This window comes from Drosophila melanogaster, chromosome 2R (genome assembly GCF_000001215.4).
Source record: "Drosophila melanogaster chromosome 2R".
NCBI lineage: Eukaryota > Metazoa > Arthropoda > Insecta > Diptera > Drosophilidae > Drosophila > Drosophila melanogaster.
The window spans coordinates 10,417,484-10,437,856 of record NT_033778.4 but is presented as its reverse complement, the minus strand read 5'-3'; the positions used below and the strand labels follow the sequence as shown (position 1 = coordinate 10,437,856).

Here is a 20,373-nt window from a genome sequence, read left to right as displayed (position 1 = left end):
TTGTTAAAATCTTCCGCTATTTATATACATATAATTTAATAAAATGTTTTATATAAATATGAAAGAACATGCTCACTTTAGTTTCAATAAATATTTTGCATCACTTTGTATGTACAGACATTTATTTTTTTATTATGTTTTGAAACTTATCTGGATTTTAAATAGCAGGCCACTCAAAAGGATCTCATGAATACAATATTTGAGCTTTAAGTGATACAAATAGAGATATATTTTTTATTTATATTATTGCAAATAATTATTAAAAATTCGCATACCTTTCATAACAATTGCAGTGCATATTCTCCCAAATATATTCATATTTAAAATAAAACAACTATTTTAATTTAAATTCGCCTGAGGTTTGAACGGTTAAATAAAATAAATGATTAATTCAACAAAGTGTGCACTTTCCAGCACTATTTATAGCAACAGCCGATTATTATAGCAGGAATCTATCGATTATACTTAACTTTCTTAGCCAACACTGTCGTTATATCATTGTTTTGGTCGTTTCCTAAAATGTTGCGGCAATTTATAGTAAGTTTATGGCCCCAAATGTAGTAAAATATAATTGATTGCTTAATTGGACACAGGTATCTACGGTAGGCCGTCGCCTGCAACTACCTATGATGGCCCAAAGTCGCCTCGCCAGCAATTTGGACAAAACTGAGTACACAACACCCGGGGAAATTGTGGACTACGATGATCCGCCGCATTTGCCAGTTCCGGAATATCCTGTCCGTCCCGATGAGCCGCTGGAAACTCGCAAGCAGCGGTATACGCTTAAAATGAAAATATCCCAAACTCCTACTTATGATCATTCATTATCTTGTGCAGCCTTTTGTATCAAAGCAGGAAACGCGGAATGCTGGAAAACGATCTCTTGCTGAGCACTTTTGTGGCCAAGCATTTGAAGGACTTCAATGCCGAGCAGACCGCCGAGTACGATCAGTTGATCAATGGTGTCAGCAACGACTGGGATATATTCTACTGGGCCACCGATACCAAGCCAACACCTCCTCAATTCGATACCGAAATAATGCGTCTGCTAAAGGAGCACGTCAAAAATCATGAAAAAGTGCAAAGGATAAGGCAGCCGGATTTGTGAACATTATAAACTATATTATATATATAAGCATACAAAACAATGTATTAAATGAATGTGTTATTCTACTCCTGATCCTTAAAAGACCAATGACTTGAACTTGCATTTTACCTGGTATTTAAAAACGATCATTTATACGGAATAATAAATAATACGGTTGCAAGTGATTTGGTAATTTGAATGTGCTTTCATTTTTATTTTTATTTGTTGAAAACTTCAGCTTAATCAACAAATCATGACATTTGAAAAGATACAATTTTAATATATAAAACTGAACACATTGTCAGAATGGCATATATTTAATCCAATTTGAACCCCCTTTAAAACACAGTTCTCGCTTTCCTGAAATACACATCCATACAATATATTTAAACGATTATCCAGTTAAATTCTATTCATGTTTGCCGAATGTGTGTATGACCAATCTTGTATATATAGATTAAATTTTAATACGCTTAAACACTATAGCGAAACATTACACTTAAAATGTTCATTTGCTTTTGCTTAGTCTTGCCACAAGACACGGGATGGCGCGGAGTCCATCGAAAATCGCTGAAAACACGGAGAATTAAAACGCGAATGTCTACCAGTTAACTATGGATTCGGTTCTATATTAACATGCTAAGGAGATGATTGAACAGCTTTTGCTCCAGGCTAGTCCCTTCACTATCAATTCTAGATTATATTTTGGTGTGTGATTGTTGTGTTTCGGGCGGTGGAAGCGAAAAACAAAGGGCTAATTCAATTTCAAGGGTCGTGTCGCAGCACATTTCGCAAATTTAATTATACATCATAATATTACACACTTTATGCTTAGAGAGGCTATATAAAATATATGTTAAAAGTTATTAAAAATCACGCCAAATCAAAGGCCGCCAAACGCATAGCATCTTTAGCATAATCGAACAATTAAAAGAACGGCGATTAGTTTTAAATAGGCGCACTGAAGCCGGTTGCGCAGGTAAAAAAGAAAGAGAACGGAAGTAACAACAAAATTTAACCTACTGCAAATTGTAAATAATCTAAATTTAGTCCAGTGTCTCGAAGAAGTCCTGCGGATCGACGAACATCGATGGGCTGCTGTTTCCGCTCAAGATTTCCGCTTCCTCCTCCTCCTGGCGAGCCGCCTCCGCTTCCGCTTCTTCCGCCTCCTCCTCCGCTGCCGCTGCTGCAGCCGCTGCCGCCGATGAAGATGAGCTGACCCCGCTCCTGCGACGACCCCGACGCACTGGTCCCGTGCCCGTGCCCCCGCCCACCGATGCCACAGCTGCCGACCGGAGCGTACTGCCCGTCATCACGGGATCGTAGGTCCGCGACGACGGGGCATCGGTATTGCTGGACAGGGAGGATTTGCGGCGACGTTTGTTACGCCGCCTTCGGCGTCGTTTGCTGGTCTGAACTGCCACGGCAGCCGTTGATGTGGAGGGCCCAGATCCGGTTCCGGCGCTGCCCAACGGTTCCGTAAGCACACTGGTTCGCGGCAGGGTCAGCGTGGTCTCGAACATCTTCAGCAGCGTCGGGGAACTGGGTCAATTTTGCGGGAACACATCGTCGATGGTAATGAAAGCGTCCTCGCCCAGCGAGTGCTGTCCGATCACCTTGATCAGCTCCGAGGCGTGAGCCACCAGGTATTCCAGCGGCGGACGACGCTCGAAGTTCAGGGACTCTGCATAATCATAGTAATTAGTAACTTCGTTTCGAGACAAGTGTTTAAAGACTTACCCAATATGGCCGAGTTGAGTGTGGTGGAAACACTCTCACGTCGCGAGGGACACAGCAACCAGCCCAGCGGACTGGACCAAGGATTAGAGTAGGCAATCAGACTAAATGCATCCTGTAACAACCATAAATTGAATATCTCTCGATTACGGATAATCATATTCTTATTGAAGTTATTTTTCAAATACAAAGAGTGCTTAGTCTGCAAGATACCAGTTTCTATTGTTTATACATTTTTATAGTTTACCTCCAACATTTGACGCTCCTCTTCAGTCATTAGGTTCTCCTTCTCCAGCTGCTGGCCCATGCTGGACAGTTCCTTGCCGAACTCAAGGATCTTCTCGATCACACGACCACAGTTACGCGATGAGGGGGAAACATCTACATCTGCAAGTGCTAGGGATTACGGATCTTCCCGGAAATGCCGCCAATAGATACATACCCATTTCCTCGTCGATGGCATCTAGAGAGTTGCGCACTGCGCTGGCATTGCCATTGGAGCTCGAGTCGCCGCCGTTGGAGTGACTCTGGCAGGGCTCCATTTCTACGTCCATGCTGTTGCTGTCGTGCTCCACGCACTTGTTGGAGTTGTCGTCAACCAACATGCTTGAACAGTACGTTGTGATTAAAGATCGGAGTAAGTATTACATTTGACTTACTTTTTTATATCTGGCCTATCGCCGCCTTGTGGCTTTATCACAGCTGGAATCGCAGTGTTGTTCTGTTGTTGAGTCTGATTTATGTTGACGTTGCCATTTCCACTGCCGCTCTTGCTGTGCTTGAACGTCTTGGTGGACTGTATCACTGACGTCTGGTTTGTGGGCATGGTCTGTGTGGTGGCGGTGACTTTGTTGTTCACGTTCTGTAAGACAAACCATCCGGTTCTACTTATCTTCCGCATGTAATGTTTAAAAACCCACCTCAATGTCAGCTCCATTGATCATCTCAATGAACTGGCGGCACTTCAATGCGAACCAGAGGTTTTTATTATTTTCCAGGAGTCCGGGGAAAGAACGTAGTGTATGTTCGATGGCCTGGCTCATTTTGCCAGTCAGTATAAGCTTAATGATCTCTGGAAGAGTGGATTTAAAGTTGGCATGTGTGTTGTCATTTCAAATGGCAAATATACGAACTTTGACGTGTCTTGATCGATGCCAAGTCCTCGTTGAAAGTCTGATTTGTGTAGCCATTGAAGGCCTCGGCGGTTTTGCTGAACGCATTATGCACCAAATAAGTGGAAACCAGGCTAAGCAATTTAGAAGTCATTGGGTTAAGCCATGATTTTTAAACACATTTAACAAAAACGCACCGATTCATCAGGTTTTCTGGGGTCTCCAGCAGATGTGGATATCGATCGATCTTGCGGAGCACATTGGAGCGCATCTCCTTCATCATATCGACGATCTTGTCGAACTTGAATGGTTCCTGACCAAAGTTGGCATCCACTTCCTCGCCAGGCGTCTGTAGGCCCACAGTGGGATAAAGCTTAGTCTAAACAAAAAAAAAAAAGATTAACAAACATAAAGTTAGAAGATAAAGTAGTTTTAAAATTCCATTGAATACGCACCGGCAAATCCCTAAATGCGATGCCCAGATCCACTCCGTTCTTGGTGTAGAAGCACGTGTTGTTCACAAAGTTGACGCAGCATCCAATCACATCGCCGGTGGTAAAAGTGGGGCCGTAGGTTTGGCCATTTCCCGAGGAGCTAAACGAGTTGCCATCGTCGCCGTGGTACCCGTACGACTGTTTGTCCCAACCTACTTGAGGGGGGGTGCGGTTATTAGGAATCATGGGCACATCTCGCCGAGCAGCACAATGGAACACAAACCTGGCAGGCGGTTCATACGGAACTGCTGGGCAGTTAGGCCAATGCCCATGTAGCCGTTGCGTCCCTTGGAGATTATCCGCACCTCGAAGTAGTACAGTCCGCAGGAGGACGGGATCGGATAGGCAGTGCGCACTGAGGCGGCATCACTGTGCTGCTTGCCCACACCTAAAAAGTCATGAGGTTTCAGTATTTGACAGATCTCAATTTTTATATGCTATAGCATTGCAGTAAGACAATATTCTTTTATCCATTCGGTATGAACTTCCTACTCTCGAACTTAGTACATGGGATATGTTCTTAACATAAATGAATGAGTTGGTTATCTGGACAATAAAAATAATAAAATTGATACTCTAAATAAAAAAACTGATTTTTGGCCTAAGTCTACGTCGAAACAATAATGAGACATTTTATCAATTTAAATGAAATATTTCGAATTATTGAGTTATATATTTTACCTGAAATTAAAGTAACCTAAATATACATTTTACATCTATGCAACGCACCATCTACGTAATAACTTATACATTTTACGCGCATTTTACATGTTATGTCGCACTGGTAAGCCAGCTGTTGCTGTTAGCGGTTTAACAGCCACGCGAATGAGCGTGGGAGAAGTGGGTTATGAAAAACAAAAACCACCAGTGCACAGCTGAGAGCACCTGTCTGTGCCCTGTGCGTGTGTGTGCCAGAGCGAGATAGAGCGAAAGAGAGTGAAAACTGCAGCTGCACTACGACTCTTCTTCTTTCTACTGCATTGAGTTACATCCTTCAAGACAAATATTAGATTTTGTGGATGGGATTTCGAATAAATAATAATTTCGATAATGCAATTAATAACTATGCAAGTAATAATTTAGTAGGGGCTAGCCTTATATTCGGGTGTTTTGATTTAAGGGCTAAAATATTGTATACTGTCTCTTTAGCTTTAGATCAATACAAATTTGAAAATGTAAGAACAAAGTCAAATCGTTGTAATAAAGATAAACTCCATGAACTCTGGCACTTATACCACCTGGATACTCATACTTGGCTACAGCGTAGACAAACTTATTACAATTTATTCCATATCTATGTAACTATATCTATGTAAGTGCATATTTAATTATTACATTTCATTGCGAAATTGAAATGTGCGTATTAGTGGCAATATGAAACCGATTTAGAATTGAACTATGACAGCTCCTAAGAAATCTGTATCTTATAGTTGCCTGATCGTTGCCTACTTTCTATTTTAGATGGTATGAAATGGAGAGTTGATTTATAGAGAAGTTCGAATCCTACTCACCCTTGTAGGTGACCCTCAAGTTGTTCTGCGACAAACCGATGGACAAGCACTTGTCATGGGGACTCCAGCACCTGGGCAGCGGAGTCTCGCTCTCGTTGACATTGGGATAGAGCAGCCTTAGGGGATCCACGCCCTGGTGCTGTGGCGAATTGGAGCTGGCGGCGGGGGTCGAGTGATGGCGGCGACCACCGACCCGCGGCGATGATGTCTGGGTGCTGCTGCGGGGATTGTGGCTGGGGAACATGTCGTTGCTGAAGTGACTGCCGTTGTTGCTGTAGAAGTGACGAGTGCGTCGCGAGAGGCTGTTACTGTTGCTGTTGTTATTATTGTTGTTGTGATTGCTGATATTGTTGTTGTTATTGTTGCTGCTCCTTGGGGCTCGTGAGGCTGAGGAGTAGCGCGGCAAAACGGCCACCGAGTGCAGGCGCTGGGCACCGGAAACGGAAGCGACTTCGCCGGCTCTGTCGACCCGGTCCTCTACCACCTCCTCCTCTTCATCCACCTCCTCGTCGTCGTCTTCGTAGTCGTCGATGCGCTCCACGGCGTTGGCGTCTATGGTCTCGGCTATAGCGTTTGCGTCTATAATCAGTGGCGGCTGCTGTTCGTTAAGATCCTGCGATCCGGAGTCCTGCTCGTCCAGATCTTCGAGAAGCAGCGGTGGCGGTGGCTCGGCTTCTGGTTCGATTTCGGGATCTCGAACTTGCGGCTCATCCGGTTCTTGGTTGGTATCTTCTCGTCCTAATGTCTCCCGGTTTTCCAGCGATGCTTGTGGTGGATGCTCTTCCGGATTCTGTGATTCTCGGTGCCGAATAAGCCCCTCTATGTGATGCAGCTCCTGGTTTTGCTCCGCTTGTTGATCTTGGTGCACTGCGGGATATTCTTGATTCTGTTGATCCAGCAATGGGTGCAGCTCCTGGTCCTGCGCGGGCGAATTCTCCTGCTGATCCTGCTGCAATGGTGGCGCCTCTTGCTGCTGCTGCTGCTCCCGCTCGTCCCGCTGCGGTGCCGTCGATGAAGTCGTGGGTGGCGGTGCAGTCTGGTGGAAAGTAGGAGTGGGTGAGTGATCATGTGGTGAATTCTCGCGAGCTTCCGTTTCAGATGCATTCAATGGGGGACTAGGGTGATCGGGATGGGGTTGGTCGTGAGAGGACGCGGGGACGGGCGGCGAGGGTGTGGGCGAATGAGAGTGTGACCGAGACGTAGAGGGGGCTATTTCGGCACCCATGGCTCCCGATTGAGAGAGCTGGTGAGAGCTGCTGCTGGCGCTGCTGTTGTTGCTATTGCTGTTGCTCTCCGAAGAGAGTGGCGGGGCCTCTTCGACGTTCTCCATGTTATGGTTGAGTTGTCGTTGTTGTTTATCTTGTTGTGGTTGCAAAAGGAGGCTGAGAGAGAGACGTTCAGCGAGGAATTAGAGAGAGTGAGCCAGCAACGAGCGAGCAAGAGAGAGCGGATGAAGTGCATATGCAGATGCTGTGTGTGTATACGTGAGGAGTGACGAAGGGAGGGGTAAGGAGGCTAGCAAACACAAACAACTTCCAAAATGCAATGTCCTTTGTCCGTTACACCGTTCACCTCATTCGCACTCTCTCAATCACTCGTGCACTCTCTTTCGTTAACTGACCCAAAATACAAACAACAACAGCAACAGCAGTTTACAGTTGCGACGCGCAGCTGCAGCACAAAAAAATACAACAGCAACAACTACAGCTACAAAATTGCATGCACGAAAATGCAAAAAATCAATAGCCAAACGATATTAGCCAATGCTTTCTGCACTTTTTAACATTGCTAGCAAGTCAGTTTTGATTATTCTACATTTGTAAATGCCTTTTTACGTCGTACTTTTCTGAAGTTTTCTTTGTTTTCCCTTCTAACCAACGAGTCACTGTCCACACACACACAAACAAGCACCAGCTCACACACTGGCAGCACTCTCTCCCTCTCGCACACACGCATATATGCATGCAGCAAGCACACACACTCGCAGCTCCCACACGCAGAGAAGAAAATTATCATTTTTTTTTAGCTGGGGCAAATGATCTTTGTTGGGGTTTTATTTAGCTGATGAATTCGATTTGGCTGTCATTCTATGCTGTTGATCGGATCTACAGTTGATATTTCCTTATATTTACCTTCAAACGATTGCTATGAGTTGTTAAATCTACGAAGTTTTGACTTTATGCTATAGAGCTGGAACAAAAGCCGATGTTCATTCGATGATATCGATATCTATTCCGACACCTGACAACATCAGAGTGCGCTCGGCAGCTATCGATTATTCTTATCGAATAAATCTCTTTAGGCGCCTAAATTCAAAATTTGATAAGCAGTAACACACTTCCCAAAGTGCCATTAAAATCTTAAAATGTTTTTAGGTAAAACCCTTGACAATACTTTTGGAGGGTATTATTGCACTATTGCTAGCAATCTTATTTTTTGGGTAAAATTAAACCTTACGTAATTCGTTATGTTTTTTAATGCTAATTTAATCTTTTAAATATTGGTTTAAATTATAAAAAAAGATCATATTATCTATTTTTAGCGCATACTTTACGCCATACCGATAAGAATATTAAGGGCAATTATTACTTAGAAACTTCTGCCTATGGTATAAAAGTATGACGAATGTCAAACATACGCGTTTTACATTGAAACCAGATTTAAAAATGCATCAGCGCAAAAAACTTTAGTGATTTCTAGTACTCTGCCCAGAATGTAATTAAGAGATCGCTGCACTGGTAAAAAAAACCGCCATAAATTCAAAAGATTCGATTCGATTGACAGACTATCGATGCTGCAGAATTTACCGGTTCGCTCTACGGCTTCTCTCAAATGCTTTGACACTTTCTATCTCACTCTTCTAATCGTTCTTGTTCGTTTCGCCTCAACCTTCACTCTGTATTTTAGTTACTTCCTTTCCGAATAGAAATCCTATCACGTAACTGATAATAAACAGTGGAAAATTACCACACGTCTGGTGTAGAGACGAATGTTGCTGGATTCTTGATTAGACTTTATACACTAGCACAAAAACTGTACTTGTAACTTATGAAACACGATCGAGCTACTGGGAGGGAACTCTTCTAATTAAACTTATCAATTGTTGCATTTTTGGTATCCATTATGACTAGATATTGAATTTTAACCATATGATTCCTATTTGGGCTGCTTTCATGCGTACTGTCTTTTGCCTTCTGAATGAGCGATCTGCCCATCCGACTTCCCAAATCCATTCCATCTTTATGTGTGACTTACTGAGAGAAAACCTATGCTGGTGTGCTAATTTTCGATAGACCCACGCACACAGTCTCACGATTTCACTCGCTCTTCACTTTCAATTAGAGGCTCGTTTTCTGTACGTGAACGGGAGAGCCGTGCGATCTATGGAAGTGTGCGATTTTTGCAGGCACTCACAAATACCATCACGTTGCTCGCCGCTCTCTCGCTCTCAATATCCGCCTATCGGCGTGGCTGTATGTTTGCAGGTGTTGGTGCTTCGCCTCTGTTTACCAACACCATTTAACATTTAAATGCGCTCTCGCTCTCTGTTTATGTTTGGAGCCGGCAAAACCGTCAACTGCATCAAATCAGCTGTTTTGATACTAGATCCTGAAGGAATTGGTTCTGGACTGATTGATTTATTCGAACAAGTTTAAATTAAAAGAAATATGCGAAACTGTACTTCATTTTGCGTTACATCTAAAATGTGTTCGTCACAGAGTCCATTTTTGTGTGACGCCCCAAACAGGTTTTTTTAAGGCCCCTCTTGAGGTTCACACAAATATGGAGACCCCGTACGAGGCCTCATCTTTCCCCTCACAATGTCCCCAATTATCACTGAGTTGTTTGTTAGTCTACCCGCAGCACCACGTACTATACATACAAACATACATATGTACATATATGATACGATAAGCCAGCTCCCGTTCTCTGTCTCTATCGGTCCCCTTTCATCAAATTGATCCAGTCGGGTATAAAAGACAGCGAGCTCTCCCAGTCAGTATTCAGTAAGCAACAAGTGTGCGAGCTAATAACAGCTACCAGCTGAGCAACTAACAAGTTTTTTTCCAAGTGAAACTAAAAATCAAACAGCAAGATGCGTTTGGGACAGACCGTACCTAACTTCGAGGCCGACACAACCAAGGGGCCCATTAAATTCCACGAGTGGCAGGGCAACTCGTAAGTGCCATCAAACCCTTTTTCTCTGATCGAATCTTACCAATTCTCCTTCGGATCGCCAGCTGGGTGGTGCTCTTCTCTCACCCCGCCGACTTCACTCCCGTCTGCACCACTGAGCTGGGCAGGATTGCGGTGCACCAGCCGGAGTTTGCCAAGCGGAACACCAAGTGCCTGGCGCATTCCGTTGACGCATTGAACTCGCACGTGGACTGGGTGAACGACATCAAGAGCTATTGCCTGGACATTCCCGGGGACTTCCCCTACCCGATCATCGCCGACCCTACTCGCGACCTGGCCGTCACCCTGGGCATGCTCGACGAGGAGCAGAAGAAGGATCCCGAGGTGGGTAAGACCATCCGCGCCCTGTTCATCATCAGTCCGGACCATAAGGTGCGCCTCTCCATGTTTTACCCCATGTCCACTGGTCGCAACGTTGAGTAAGTACCTCTTTCTGGCTACAACTATTGTTAATCTCAACTGACGATCCTGTAATCTTACAGCGAGATTCTGAGGACCATTGACTCCCTGCAGCTGACTGATCGCCTCAAGGTGGTGGCCACTCCCGCCAACTGGACCGTAAGTTTTTCTACCCACTTAATGCGAACTGTTCCGAACTAATTAATTCTGTTTCATAAACAGCCTGGCACTAAGGTCATGATCCTGCCCAGTGTCACCGATGACGAGGCTCATAAACTCTTCCCCAAGGGATTTGATAAAGTATCCATGCCATCTGGAGTAAACTACGTTCGCACCACTGAGAACTATTAAAGACCTACATACCTGCATGTATTTTTCTTCCTGTTGTGCCATAAAAAGTTAATTACTGCAAAATAAAAATTTTATATTCTGAAACTATTAATTAAAAACTTTCTTATTTTAATAAAAATTATTTTGTCAGCTTCGCTTTCACAAAATATTACAAAACTGCGAATGAATATTTTTACAAAATATAATAAAATGAAAAAATTGTCTCGCAATATCGAAAGAAAGTCGCATAGCAGCGTTCATTCGCACAGACATAAACCGCCAAATCGACTCGTCTAGCAATCGTGATCGAGAATATATATACTATATAGGGTAGAAAACGCTTCCTTCTTTCTACTTGTTACATATGTAAATTGCTCTACTGGTAATATAATGCAATGCATTTTTAGTCTTGAAATAATGCTATAGTCGAACACCCCGACTATCAGATACCGAACGCGAAATTTCATCATTTTTCTGAGATATCGATATTGGGGCATAACATGAGAATAAATTTTAAAATTGTTTAATAGTGTGGGTGTGACCGGTTTGGTGGCTTTAGGGCGTTAGAGTGGGCTGGGCAATTAGTTTTTTGCAAATCGACAGAAACTTACAAGACTAATATAAATATATACTAAATTTCAACACATTTTTCAAAAGTATATAAGTGTGGGCGTGGCAGGTTTGTGCAAGCCACTGGCACTCTAAGTGCACCCGCTAAAATATGGATGTCTAGGCACCAGGGTGTTTTTTAAAATAAAATAAATAAAAAATATCCGAGAGTTTTGCCACCCTGGTGTTTTGTGGTACGAGCAAAAAAGGGTCTCATTCGAGTGATCAATTTGGAAATATAACAAACAATATCCTGAATCGCACTTCTGACAGCGGAACCTAAATTTTTACAAAAATAGATTTTTCTATGAGTTATTTTCGGTCTAATCGATAGAAATTTACAAGACTAATAAAATAATGAAAAGAAATCAAATCATTTTTAAAAGGTGTGTAGGCCGGACGGACAAACATGGCCAAATCTACACTGCAATTGATTCAAATAAGGAAATGCTTCCTATATTATATACTTTTCAATGAGTAACCGGCTATAAGACTACACAAAGCAAGTGCACAGTAAAAATTGAAATAATATAAAATACATAACGCCTTCTGTTCTGTTAAATACAATCTTTATTGTACACTAAAAACTTGTAATTATAATTTATTTACGAAGTAGTATAACAAGGTGATAAGATAAATAAAATGTTATAATTTTCTGTGGTACTTACATACATAGTTTACTCCTCATCGGTGACATTTGTAGATTCATGACCTTTGTGCAAGGCTATTTGGGAATCGGATATCAGATTATAGCGTTCTTTCTTGCTTTTATAATTTGTTTGCAATTTTGAAATATATTGCTAGCACACCAACTAGCTGAAAAATGGATAGTCGAGTAAATCGACAATAATATTTTGTGAAAGCAAAGCTGACAAAATAATATTTATTAAAATAAGAAAGTCTTTAATTAATAGTTTCAGAATATATAATATTTATTTTGCAGTAATTAACTTTTTATGGCACAACAGGAAGAAAAATACATGCAGGTATGTAGGTCTTTAATAGTTCTCAGTGGTGCGGACGTAGTTTACTCCAGAGGGCATGGATACCTTATCAAATCCCTTGGGGAAGAGTTTATGAGCCTCCTCATCGGTGACAGTGGGCAGGATCATGACCTTAGTGCCAGGCTGTTTATGAAACAGAATTAATTAGTTCGGAACAGTTCGCATTAAGTGGGTAGAAAAACTTACGGTCCAGTTGGCGGGAGTGGCCACCACCTTGAGGCGATCAGTCAGCTGCAGGGAGTCAATGGTCCTCAGAATCTCGCTGTAAGATTACAGGATCGTCAGTTGAGATTAACAATAGTTGTAGCCAGAAAGAGGTACTTACTCAACGTTGCGACCAGTGGACATGGGGTAAAACATGGAGAGGCGCACCTTATGGTCCGGACTGATGATGAACAGGGCGCGGATGGTCTTACCCACCTCGGGATCCTTCTTCTGCTCCTCGTCGAGCATGCCCAGGGTGACGGCCAGGTCGCGAGTAGGGTCGGCGATGATCGGGTAGGGGAAGTCCCCGGGAATGTCCAGGCAATAGCTCTTGATGTCGTTCACCCAGTCCACGTGCGAGTTCAATGCGTCAACGGAATGCGCCAGGCACTTGGTGTTCCGCTTGGCAAACTCCGGCTGGTGCACCGCAATCCTGCCCAGCTCAGTGGTGCAGACGGGAGTGAAGTCGGCGGGGTGAGAGAAGAGCACCACCCAGCTGGCGATCCGAAGGAGAATTGGTAAGATTCGATCAGAGAAAAAGGGTTTGATGGCACTTACGAGTTGCCCTGCCACTCGTGGAATTTAATGGGCCCCTTGGTTGTGTCGGCCTCGAAGTTAGGTACGGTCTGTCCCAAACGCATCTTGCTGTTTGATTTTTAGTTTCACTTGGAAAAAAACTTGTTAGTTGCTCAGCTGGTAGCTGTTATTAGCTCGCACACTTGTTGCTTACTGAATACTGACTGGGAGAGCTCGCTGTCTTTTATACCCGACTGGATCAATTTGATGAGAGGGAGCGATAGAGACAGAGAACGGGAGCTGGCTTATCGTATCATATACATTTGTATACGTACTATAACGTGGTGATGCGTGTAGACTAACAAACAACTCAGTGATTATTGGGGGACATTGTGAGGGGAATGAAGAGGCCTCGCCATATTTGTGCGACACTCGACAGGGGCCTCTAAATAACCAGACTGGGGCCTTACCCAAATGTATACTCTGTGAGGAAAACATTCTAGAAGCATCGTAAAATAAAGTACAGTCTTGCATAATTATTTTGCATTAAACTTGATCAAATAACCCAATCAGCCCAGAACAAATTCCTTCAGGATCTTGTATAAAAACAGCTGATTTGATGCAGTTGACGGTTTTGCCGGCTCCAAACATAAACAGAGAGCGAGAGCGCATTTAAATGTTAAATGGTGTTGGTAAACAGAGGCGAAGCACCAACACCTGCAAACATACAGCCACACCGATAGGCGAATAGTAAGAGCGAGAGAGCGGCGAGCAACGTGATGGTATTTGTGAGTGCCTGCAAAAATCGCACACTTCCATAGATCGCACGGCTCTCCCGTTCACGTACACAAAACAAGCCTCCAATTGAAAGTGAAGAGCGAGTGAAATCATGAGACTGTGTGCGTAGGTCTATCGAAAATTAGCACACCAGCATAGGTTTTTTCTCAGTAATCACACGTATAGATCGAATGGGTTTCGGAAAGTCGGATGGGCAGATCGCTTATTCAGAAGGCAAAAGACAGTAAGCATGAAAGCAACCCAAATGAGAATCAGATTACAGTAATAATTACAAATATCGTATATGCAGTGTGTTACAATTCAATTGCTAAAAGTACAGTCCGTACATTCAGCTGAAAATCTGTTGTGAAGATGCATAACCATTTGTCTTACTACGTATATGTAATTTGTGGAAATTTTCCATTCCTCGTCGCTTACATTATTTCAGGTTGTTTGTAAACAACCTCAATTTTGTAGTCAAGCAGGCAAAAGATTGCTTTAGTGTTAGTGAGAGCGAAGGTCTGTCGCAAATGAAGCGGTTAAGTGGTAGTGTTGAAGAGGGAGTGAGGAAGAGATCAGGAGGAGACAAGGACGGAATGAAATTAAAGAGCGAACCGGGTGATCAAAGATAGTCTAAATTGAAATCGTTATCGATAATTTGAGCGCCAAAGAGATTTCGTGTTAAAATATTCTTAAAAATAGGTGTTTATAGAATTAAATTTAATAAGAATTCGTCTACGACTTTTTAAGAACCCGCAAACCTAGCGTGGAGATGAGCTAAATGCTTTAAAATGTCCCCTGATTAGTCCTTTTGGACAACTATTTCGTATATATTTTTAATAACAAGAAAATCCAAAACACATAAAACCCATACATAAAAAAATTCGAGTGTAGGTATTTCAAACTATTTTTATTGTACTTATAAAACGAATGCCAACTAGAGGCTCATTCAAATGTCTTATCAATATCACCACGCCAAAAATACGATAACGACTATCTTCAAATTTCATTCACCAAAATCAGCATCAATGGCAAAACCTTCTACTTGGTCAGCCTTCTTTTGGTCAAAATCTGGCAAATTCCCAGTCCAGCAGAAACGGTGCCAATAACTCCCAAGTAAAGGGATGAATGCTTCATGCCCCACAGGTAACTCCTTGGTAAACTGCAGATGTTGTGAAGCAGATCGAATAAAAAGTGTGCAAGGGACACAACATCGAAGTGACTTAGTTTATAGCCATCTTGTAAGAAAATTCTTGAAATTCTCACGACGTTTAGGTATGCAGAGACCATGCTGAGTAACGAGTTCACAAAGCGCCAGGTCTTCTGTTTTTTGACATCGAAAACTTTGTGACTGGCCAGCCAGCAAATGGTGTCTACGGGATAGAAAAGCAGATCCACCGTATTTGACATCACCGTCAATAGAGCCGTAATGCGATCTGGTTCATAGTCGTGCAGTTCGCTGTCCACAGTGTACCGAAGCACAGGTGGCTCCCCAGAGTCTTCTGAACCCACATTGTTTAGGTCTGGACTCTGATTGATTTGGTATCCTATTACCAATTGGGCACTTTGGCATAATACCTCCATCAAAACCTCTCGGGCTCTACAGGAATCAAGAAGTTCACCGATCTCATTTATAAACTTTGCCATAATTGTATGCTACCGGATTATGTGAAGAGAAAATCTACACTGAATTGGCTGAACGAAAACGAAACAAATAGCCCAACTCTCGTCCGATGTCGATAACAAAATTTTAAATTCGATTTATTCGGTTCTGGGTGTGGCTATCGCTGATCTGACCCGGTTCGTTCTCGCCCGTTTACTCTCTTTCACTGCTTACCCCTCCTCCATCATTCCCTAACCAACGCTAATCTTTCAGCCAACCAACATTCGCGTGGCCTCCGCATCTCTCTCCTTCATCACTTGCCTTTTCCGCTCATCCACAAAATTCACTTTTTTATTGACAAACAAGCCAGAAACCGATGGAAAATTACGACAAAATGTGTATAAGGCAACGCACAGACTGTACTTTGAGTCATTTTATTGCTTGCATGATTTTCCATACGTATTTCTTGGCGCATCACAGTTTAATATGTTATTATTACTATTTATTTAAATCTACTCCATGTTTACTCCAAAGCAATGTGTCTCTTCATGCGAACAGTCTTTTTGCGTCTAAATTATCTTTCAGCCCATTCGTCTTCCCAAAATCCATTCGATCTACATATATGTGTGACTTGCTGAGAGAAAACCTATGCTGGTGTGTTTATTTTCGATAGACCCACGCACACAGTCTCATGATTTCACTCGCTCTTCACTTTCAATTGGAGGCTCGTTTCGTATACGTGAACGGGAGAGCCGTGCGATCTATGGAAGTGTGCGATTTTTGAAGGCACTCACAAATACTACTATGCGGCGAGTCGCTCTCTTCCTCGCTCACTGCCCACACTCTTTGGAAAATGATCAGCTGTTGGATCAGCTGTTTGGATTGCATGCACAACTTTGGAAATTAGCCACCAATTCTGGCTTATTTGAAAATAATAGTGCAATATAAACTAGATGTACTGTACTTTTGAGGCAGCTTCTAGAATTTCATCACAAAGTCCCGAGTTTCACGAGGTTGATGCATGCTAACATTCAAAAATAGAGGCGTTCGCAACAGGGAGGCCTTGCCCGCACGGCTGTACATTATATCGGTGTATATACATAGGTATGTATGTACATACATATCAGTGAAAACAACACTGTCGCTATCTCGCTCACTGATCGTCTCAAAGCAAGTGGGTATAAAAGCCAGGGATCTCTTTCACTCGGAATTCAGTTGTCAATTATCAGGCAAACTAACAAGAAGAGGGAACAAGTTTTCTAACCTATTCAAAATGAGTTCCAATTCTCTATTCGAAACCGACGAAGATGTCGCTCAGGCAAACAAGTTATCCCGAAAAGTGAAGGAGTCCCCCTTTATGCTGGTGGGTATTGCCGGATTCGTGGCCGCAGGTTTGATTGGAGCCTACAAATATCGGAACCGAGGCAGCATGAGCACCAGCGTCTTTCTGATGCAGTTGCGTGTGGCTGCCCAGGGAACCGTCGTTGGATGTTTGACAGCCGGATTGGCGTACACCATGGCCAAGGAGTACCTGCTCCACGAGGAACCGAAAAGCAATACCAGGCCAGACGAATAAATAAGATATAGTAGGATCATCGGCCAAAGACCAAAAATACATACATAAAATGGTGACCGTTAATTAAACTGTAAGTACATCTGTCGAAATTTCTGAATGAACAACTATTAATTTCATTTTCCCAACAGCATCAAATTGCCTACCTCCCCACCACCTTCATCGAATCAGAAATGGTAGAACAAATTATTCTAGAATTTAAGAAAGTTCTGCAAAGTATTAGCCATCAGGTTTAATCTTAGTTAAAATTAGTTAACTATTAAGCGTACACAATAAAGAATGTTTCTACCAAAAAACACTTCACTTACAGTTATGACATTTATGATTCATATTCCGTTGGAGTAATGTTATATTTAAACAAGAGAAACCGCTATAGTCAATTTCCTCGACTATCAGATACTCTTTAATTAGCTAGTGGGAGTGCGAACGAGAAAGTTCAACATATGTATAATAAAATGAATAAATTTCAAAGGCGTTCATGCAGACGGACAGCTCAGCCTCGACTCGGATATTGATCATGATCAAGAATTTATATACTTCATATGGTCGATAAGGCATCATTTTATTTGTTTTATGCTTTTTAAGAAATCCCAGTATATCCTTTTACTCTACGACTAATGGTTTTAAAAACTGATGCATTCCGAATAAGAACACTACGATTTTGATAAAATAAAAAACCAAATAATTTGTCAAAAAAGGTACACCATCTCATTTTCACTATTATTCCATCGTATATATTATACAGTTTTGACTTATTTACCAACTGCAATAGAAATACATCAATAGATTAAAATCACTATACCATCCGCAAGGAAATAAAAAACAGACATTATACAATCTAAAAGAACGTCAAAATCGCAGTAACTCCCCTAATTCTGATTGGATTACATTATTCTCCAAAAATTTCTTTCATTAAATCAATTAAAATAGTTTGGATATTTTGTTAAAATAATTTTTTATTAAATAAATGAACTGCACATAGTATATAGTATATGTCAGGAAATACGGCACATTATTGAATGGATCACAAATGGGGAACGGTTTTGTGTCAGTAGTTGTCAGTGGTGCGGACGTAGTTTACTCCAGACGGCATGGATACCTTATCAAATCCCTTGGGGAAGAGTTTATGAGCCTCTTCATCGGTGACAGTGGGCAGGATCATGACCTTAGTGCCAGGCTGTTTATGAAACAGAATTAATTAGTTCGGAACAGTTCGCATTAAGTGGGTAGAAAAACTTACGGTCCAGTTGGCGGGAGTGGCCACCACCTTGAGGCGATCAGTCAGCTGGAGGGAGTCAATGGTCCTCAGAATCTCGCTGTAAGATTAAAGGATCGTCAGTTGAGATTAACAATAGTTGTAGCCCGAAAGAGGTACTTACTCAACGTTGCGACCAGTGGACATGGGGTAGAACATGGAGAGGCGCACCTTATGGTCCGGACTGATGATGAACAGGGCGCGGATGGTCTTGCCCACCTCGGGATCCTTCTTCTGCTCCTCGTCGAGCATGCCCAGGCTGACGGCCAGGTCGCGAGTAGGGTCGGCGATGATCGGGTAGGGGAAGTCCCCGGGAATGTCCAGGCAATAGCTCTTGATGTCGTTCACCCAGTCCACGTGCGAGTTCAATGCGTCAACGGAATGTGCCAGGCACTTGGTGTTCCGCTTGGCAAACTCCGGCTGGTGCACCGCAATCCTGCCCAGCTCAGTGGTGCAGACGGGAGTAAAGTCGGCGGGGTGAGAGAAGAGCACCACCCAGCTGGCGATCCGAAGAAGAATTGGTAAGATTCGATCAGAGAAAAAGGGTTTGATGGCACTTACGAGTTGCCCTGCCACTCGTGGAATTTAATGGGCCCCTTGGTTGTGTCGGCCTCGAAGTTAGGTACGGTCTGTCCCAAACGCATCTTGCTGTTTGATTATTAGTTTCAAAAAAACTTAGTTGCTCAACTGGTAGCTGCTTTTAGCTCGCACACTTGTTGCTTACTGAATACTGACTGGGAGAGCTGGCTGTCTTTTATACCCAACGTGATCGACGTAAATAGCGGGTGCGATAGAGATAGGAAATGGGCGCTCCCTCAACGCGCGTGTTTGTTTGTAGTATATTATTCTGTGAACAGATTATAAAACAATACTGAACAGATTGTGGAGTAGTTTGCTTTGGTGGGGGGAGTGGGAAACCTTGAGCATGGTGTCATGTGTGTGAAACTCGACAGGGGCCTCTACAAAACGTGGTACATAATTTGGACTTTGAGACGAAATGCTTCTGGAAGTATCTTAGAATAAAGTACTGTTTTCCTTATTTGGTTCTTCATTAATCTCATTTTAAAAGTCCAATAGGCGCAAACTCCTTTAGCATCTAACATCCAAACAGCTGATCTGGTCCAGCTGACAGATAAGCCGGTTCCAAACATAAACAGAGAGCCAGAGAGCATTTAAATGTTAAATGGTATTGGTAAATAGAGGCGAAGCACCAACACCTGCAAACATACAGCCACATCGATAGGCGGATATTGAGAGCAAGAGAGCGCCGAGCAGTGTGATGGTATTTGTGAGTGCCTCCAAAAATCGCACACTTCCATAGATCGCACGGCTCTCCCGTTCACGTACACAAAACGAGCCTCCAATTGAAAGTGAAGAGCGAGTGAAATCATGAGACTGTGTGCGTGGGTCTATCGAATATTAAGCACACCAGCATAGGTTTTTTTTTCAGTAAAACACACAAATAGTTCGAATGGGTTTTGGAAAGTCGGATGGGCAGATCGCTAACTCAGAAGACAGTACCCAAATGGGATTCAGATGGTTGAAATTAAAATAAAAGATATAGTCATCATGGATATTCAAAATGCAGCAAGTGTTAAATTTATTTAGAGGTGGGTTATCTTTAACAAAATTGGATTCACTTCCAATAGCTCGATCGTATTTCCTAAGTTACTAGTACATTCGTAAGAGGGTGCTAGTTATAAGGTCTAATCTAAGAATTCAGAAACCTTCGTCTCTATAATAAACGTTTTGTAGTAATTTTCCATTACTTATCAGTTTTGTGATACCGAAAATAGAATTTGTTTTAATCGTTAAAAATTTAATGACCTACTTATTAATAACAATTAATAAAATTAGTTTAAAAATATTCGATATTTTGTAACCCAGCTTATTTAAGCTCACAAATTATCTTGTTTAAAAAACAACCCTAATAATAAGAACAAAACAATAACAACAATGTAAGAA

General features: G+C 42.4%; 7 protein-coding genes across 16 annotated transcripts, besides 4 other annotated features; 3 read left to right on the top strand and 4 right to left on the bottom strand.

The window, feature by feature from the left end:
• The first annotated feature begins 474 nt into the window (after window positions 1-474).
• On the top strand, window positions 475-1,259 carry CG12895 (uncharacterized protein). Of its 2 annotated transcripts, none has more exons than NM_001273939.2 (3): window positions 475-537; window positions 594-775; window positions 838-1,259. In NM_001273939.2, the coding sequence occupies exons 1-3, from the start codon at window positions 520-522 to the stop codon at window positions 1,106-1,108; spliced, it is 471 nt and encodes a 156-aa protein (NP_001260868.1). In that variant the 5' UTR covers window positions 475-519; the 3' UTR covers window positions 1,109-1,259. The 2 variants fall into 2 exon arrangements, with proteins under 2 accessions (NP_001260868.1, NP_610586.3); NM_136742.5 differs by having other exon boundaries at window positions 838-1,185.
• Window positions 1,260-1,275: 16 nt separating this feature from the next.
• RanBPM (Ran-binding protein M) lies at window positions 1,276-8,149 on the bottom strand. 6 transcript variants are annotated; one of them, NM_165770.3, is made up of 12 exons: window positions 8,074-8,149; window positions 5,942-7,323; window positions 4,654-4,818; window positions 4,392-4,582; window positions 4,134-4,315; window positions 3,958-4,070; window positions 3,745-3,896; window positions 3,484-3,686; window positions 3,267-3,430; window positions 3,072-3,205; window positions 2,828-2,939; window positions 1,276-2,771 (listed from the first exon to the last, which is right to left on the bottom strand). In NM_165770.3, the coding sequence occupies exons 2-12, from the start codon at window positions 7,269-7,271 to the stop codon at window positions 2,635-2,637; spliced, it is 2,883 nt and encodes a 960-aa protein (NP_724932.1). In that variant the 5' UTR covers window positions 7,272-7,323; window positions 8,074-8,149; the 3' UTR covers window positions 1,276-2,634. The 6 variants fall into 5 exon arrangements, with proteins under 6 accessions (NP_724932.1, NP_001303342.1, NP_001246255.1 ...); NM_001259326.1 differs by having other exon boundaries at window positions 4,392-4,585; window positions 8,074-8,145; NM_001038849.2 differs by having other exon boundaries at window positions 3,072-3,211; window positions 8,074-8,145.
• Window positions 8,150-9,941: 1,792 nt separating this feature from the next.
• Window positions 9,942-10,977, top strand: CG12896 (uncharacterized protein). Its single transcript, NM_136740.4, has 4 exons — window positions 9,942-10,120; window positions 10,183-10,557; window positions 10,621-10,696; window positions 10,760-10,977. The coding sequence occupies exons 1-4, from the start codon at window positions 10,038-10,040 to the stop codon at window positions 10,886-10,888; spliced, it is 663 nt and encodes a 220-aa protein (NP_610584.2). The 5' UTR covers window positions 9,942-10,037; the 3' UTR covers window positions 10,889-10,977.
• Window positions 10,978-11,121: 144 nt separating this feature from the next.
• Window positions 11,122-11,231: a mobile genetic element.
• A 160-nt stretch (window positions 11,232-11,391) lies between these two features.
• Window positions 11,392-11,867: a mobile genetic element.
• Window positions 11,557-11,684: a mobile genetic element.
• A 518-nt stretch (window positions 11,868-12,385) lies between the features above and the next one.
• Prx6b (Peroxiredoxin 6b) lies at window positions 12,386-13,421 on the bottom strand. Its single transcript, NM_165769.1, has 4 exons — window positions 13,243-13,421; window positions 12,806-13,180; window positions 12,667-12,742; window positions 12,386-12,603 (listed from the first exon to the last, which is right to left on the bottom strand). Exons 1-4 carry the CDS (start codon window positions 13,323-13,325, stop codon window positions 12,475-12,477), a joined length of 663 nt encoding a protein of 220 aa, NP_724931.1. The 5' UTR covers window positions 13,326-13,421; the 3' UTR covers window positions 12,386-12,474.
• A 785-nt stretch (window positions 13,422-14,206) lies between these two features.
• Window positions 14,207-17,443, top strand: CG11825 (uncharacterized protein). Of its 3 annotated transcripts, none has more exons than NM_001273936.2 (4): window positions 14,207-14,259; window positions 16,166-16,754; window positions 16,810-17,226; window positions 17,285-17,443. In NM_001273936.2, the coding sequence occupies exons 2-3, from the start codon at window positions 16,691-16,693 to the stop codon at window positions 17,154-17,156; spliced, it is 411 nt and encodes a 136-aa protein (NP_001260865.1). In that variant the 5' UTR covers window positions 14,207-14,259; window positions 16,166-16,690; the 3' UTR covers window positions 17,157-17,226; window positions 17,285-17,443. The 3 variants fall into 3 exon arrangements, with proteins under 3 accessions (NP_001260865.1, NP_001260866.1, NP_610583.1); NM_001273937.1 differs by lacking the exon at window positions 14,207-14,259 and adding an exon at window positions 15,949-15,999 and having other exon boundaries at window positions 16,166-16,684; window positions 16,888-17,226; NM_136739.3 differs by lacking the exons at window positions 14,207-14,259; window positions 16,166-16,754 and having other exon boundaries at window positions 16,788-17,226.
• CG33474 (uncharacterized protein) lies at window positions 14,868-16,151 on the bottom strand. Of its 2 annotated transcripts, none has more exons than NM_206078.2 (1): window positions 14,868-16,151. In NM_206078.2, exon 1 carries the CDS (start codon window positions 15,622-15,624, stop codon window positions 15,019-15,021), a length of 606 nt encoding a protein of 201 aa, NP_995800.1. In that variant the 5' UTR covers window positions 15,625-16,151; the 3' UTR covers window positions 14,868-15,018. The 2 variants fall into 2 exon arrangements, with proteins under 2 accessions (NP_995800.1, NP_001286287.1); NM_001299358.1 differs by having other exon boundaries at window positions 14,868-15,665.
• Window positions 17,444-17,504: 61 nt separating the features above from the next.
• Window positions 17,505-17,580: a mobile genetic element.
• Window positions 17,581-18,095: 515 nt separating this feature from the next.
• On the bottom strand, window positions 18,096-19,139 carry Prx6c (Peroxiredoxin 6c). The gene is made up of 4 exons (NM_078959.5): window positions 18,970-19,139; window positions 18,533-18,907; window positions 18,394-18,469; window positions 18,096-18,330 (listed from the first exon to the last, which is right to left on the bottom strand). Exons 1-4 carry the CDS (start codon window positions 19,050-19,052, stop codon window positions 18,202-18,204), a joined length of 663 nt encoding a protein of 220 aa, NP_523683.1. The 5' UTR covers window positions 19,053-19,139; the 3' UTR covers window positions 18,096-18,201.
• Window positions 19,140-20,373: the final 1,234 nt, after the last annotated feature.

Excerpts from the sequence above, each read along its gene's own strand:
- CG33474 (NM_206078.2), bottom strand. The coding sequence starts at position 15,624 with ATGGCAAAGTTTATAAATGAGATCGGTGAACTTCTTGATTCCTGTAGA.
- Prx6b (NM_165769.1), bottom strand. The coding sequence starts at position 13,325 with ATGCGTTTGGGACAGACCGTACCTAACTTCGAGGCCGACACAACCAAG. Across the intron at positions 12,743-12,805 it reads TCCACTGGTCGCAACGTTGA|CGAGATTCTGAGGACCATTG; the intron begins GTAAGTACCTCT and ends GTAATCTTACAG. Across the intron at positions 12,604-12,666 it reads CCACTCCCGCCAACTGGACC|CCTGGCACTAAGGTCATGAT; the intron begins GTAAGTTTTTCT and ends TTTCATAAACAG.
- Prx6c (NM_078959.5), bottom strand. The coding sequence starts at position 19,052 with ATGCGTTTGGGACAGACCGTACCTAACTTCGAGGCCGACACAACCAAG. Across the intron at positions 18,908-18,969 it reads CACGAGTGGCAGGGCAACTC|CTGGGTGGTGCTCTTCTCTC; the intron begins GTAAGTGCCATC and ends TCGGATCGCCAG. Across the intron at positions 18,331-18,393 it reads CCACTCCCGCCAACTGGACC|CCTGGCACTAAGGTCATGAT; the intron begins GTAAGTTTTTCT and ends TTTCATAAACAG.
- RanBPM (NM_001038849.2), bottom strand. The coding sequence starts at position 7,271 with ATGGAGAACGTCGAAGAGGCCCCGCCACTCTCTTCGGAGAGCAACAGC. Across the intron at positions 4,071-4,133 it reads CCAGAAAACCTGATGAATCG|CCTGGTTTCCACTTATTTGG; the intron begins GTGCGTTTTTGT and ends TAAATTGCTTAG. Across the intron at positions 2,940-3,071 it reads AGGAGCGTCAAATGTTGGAG|GATGCATTTAGTCTGATTGC; the intron begins GTAAACTATAAA and ends TGGTTGTTACAG.
- CG11825 (NM_001273936.2), top strand. The coding sequence starts at position 16,691 with ATGTACATACATATCAGTGAAAACAACACTGTCGCTATCTCGCTCACT. Across the intron at positions 16,755-16,809 it reads CACTGATCGTCTCAAAGCAA|GCAAACTAACAAGAAGAGGG; the intron begins GTGGGTATAAAA and ends GTCAATTATCAG.
- CG12895 (NM_001273939.2), top strand. Across the intron at positions 776-837 it reads CTGGAAACTCGCAAGCAGCG|CCTTTTGTATCAAAGCAGGA; the intron begins GTATACGCTTAA and ends TATCTTGTGCAG.
- CG12896 (NM_136740.4), top strand. The coding sequence starts at position 10,038 with ATGCGTTTGGGACAGACCGTACCTAACTTCGAGGCCGACACAACCAAG. Across the intron at positions 10,121-10,182 it reads CACGAGTGGCAGGGCAACTC|CTGGGTGGTGCTCTTCTCTC; the intron begins GTAAGTGCCATC and ends TCGGATCGCCAG. Across the intron at positions 10,558-10,620 it reads TCCACTGGTCGCAACGTTGA|CGAGATTCTGAGGACCATTG; the intron begins GTAAGTACCTCT and ends GTAATCTTACAG.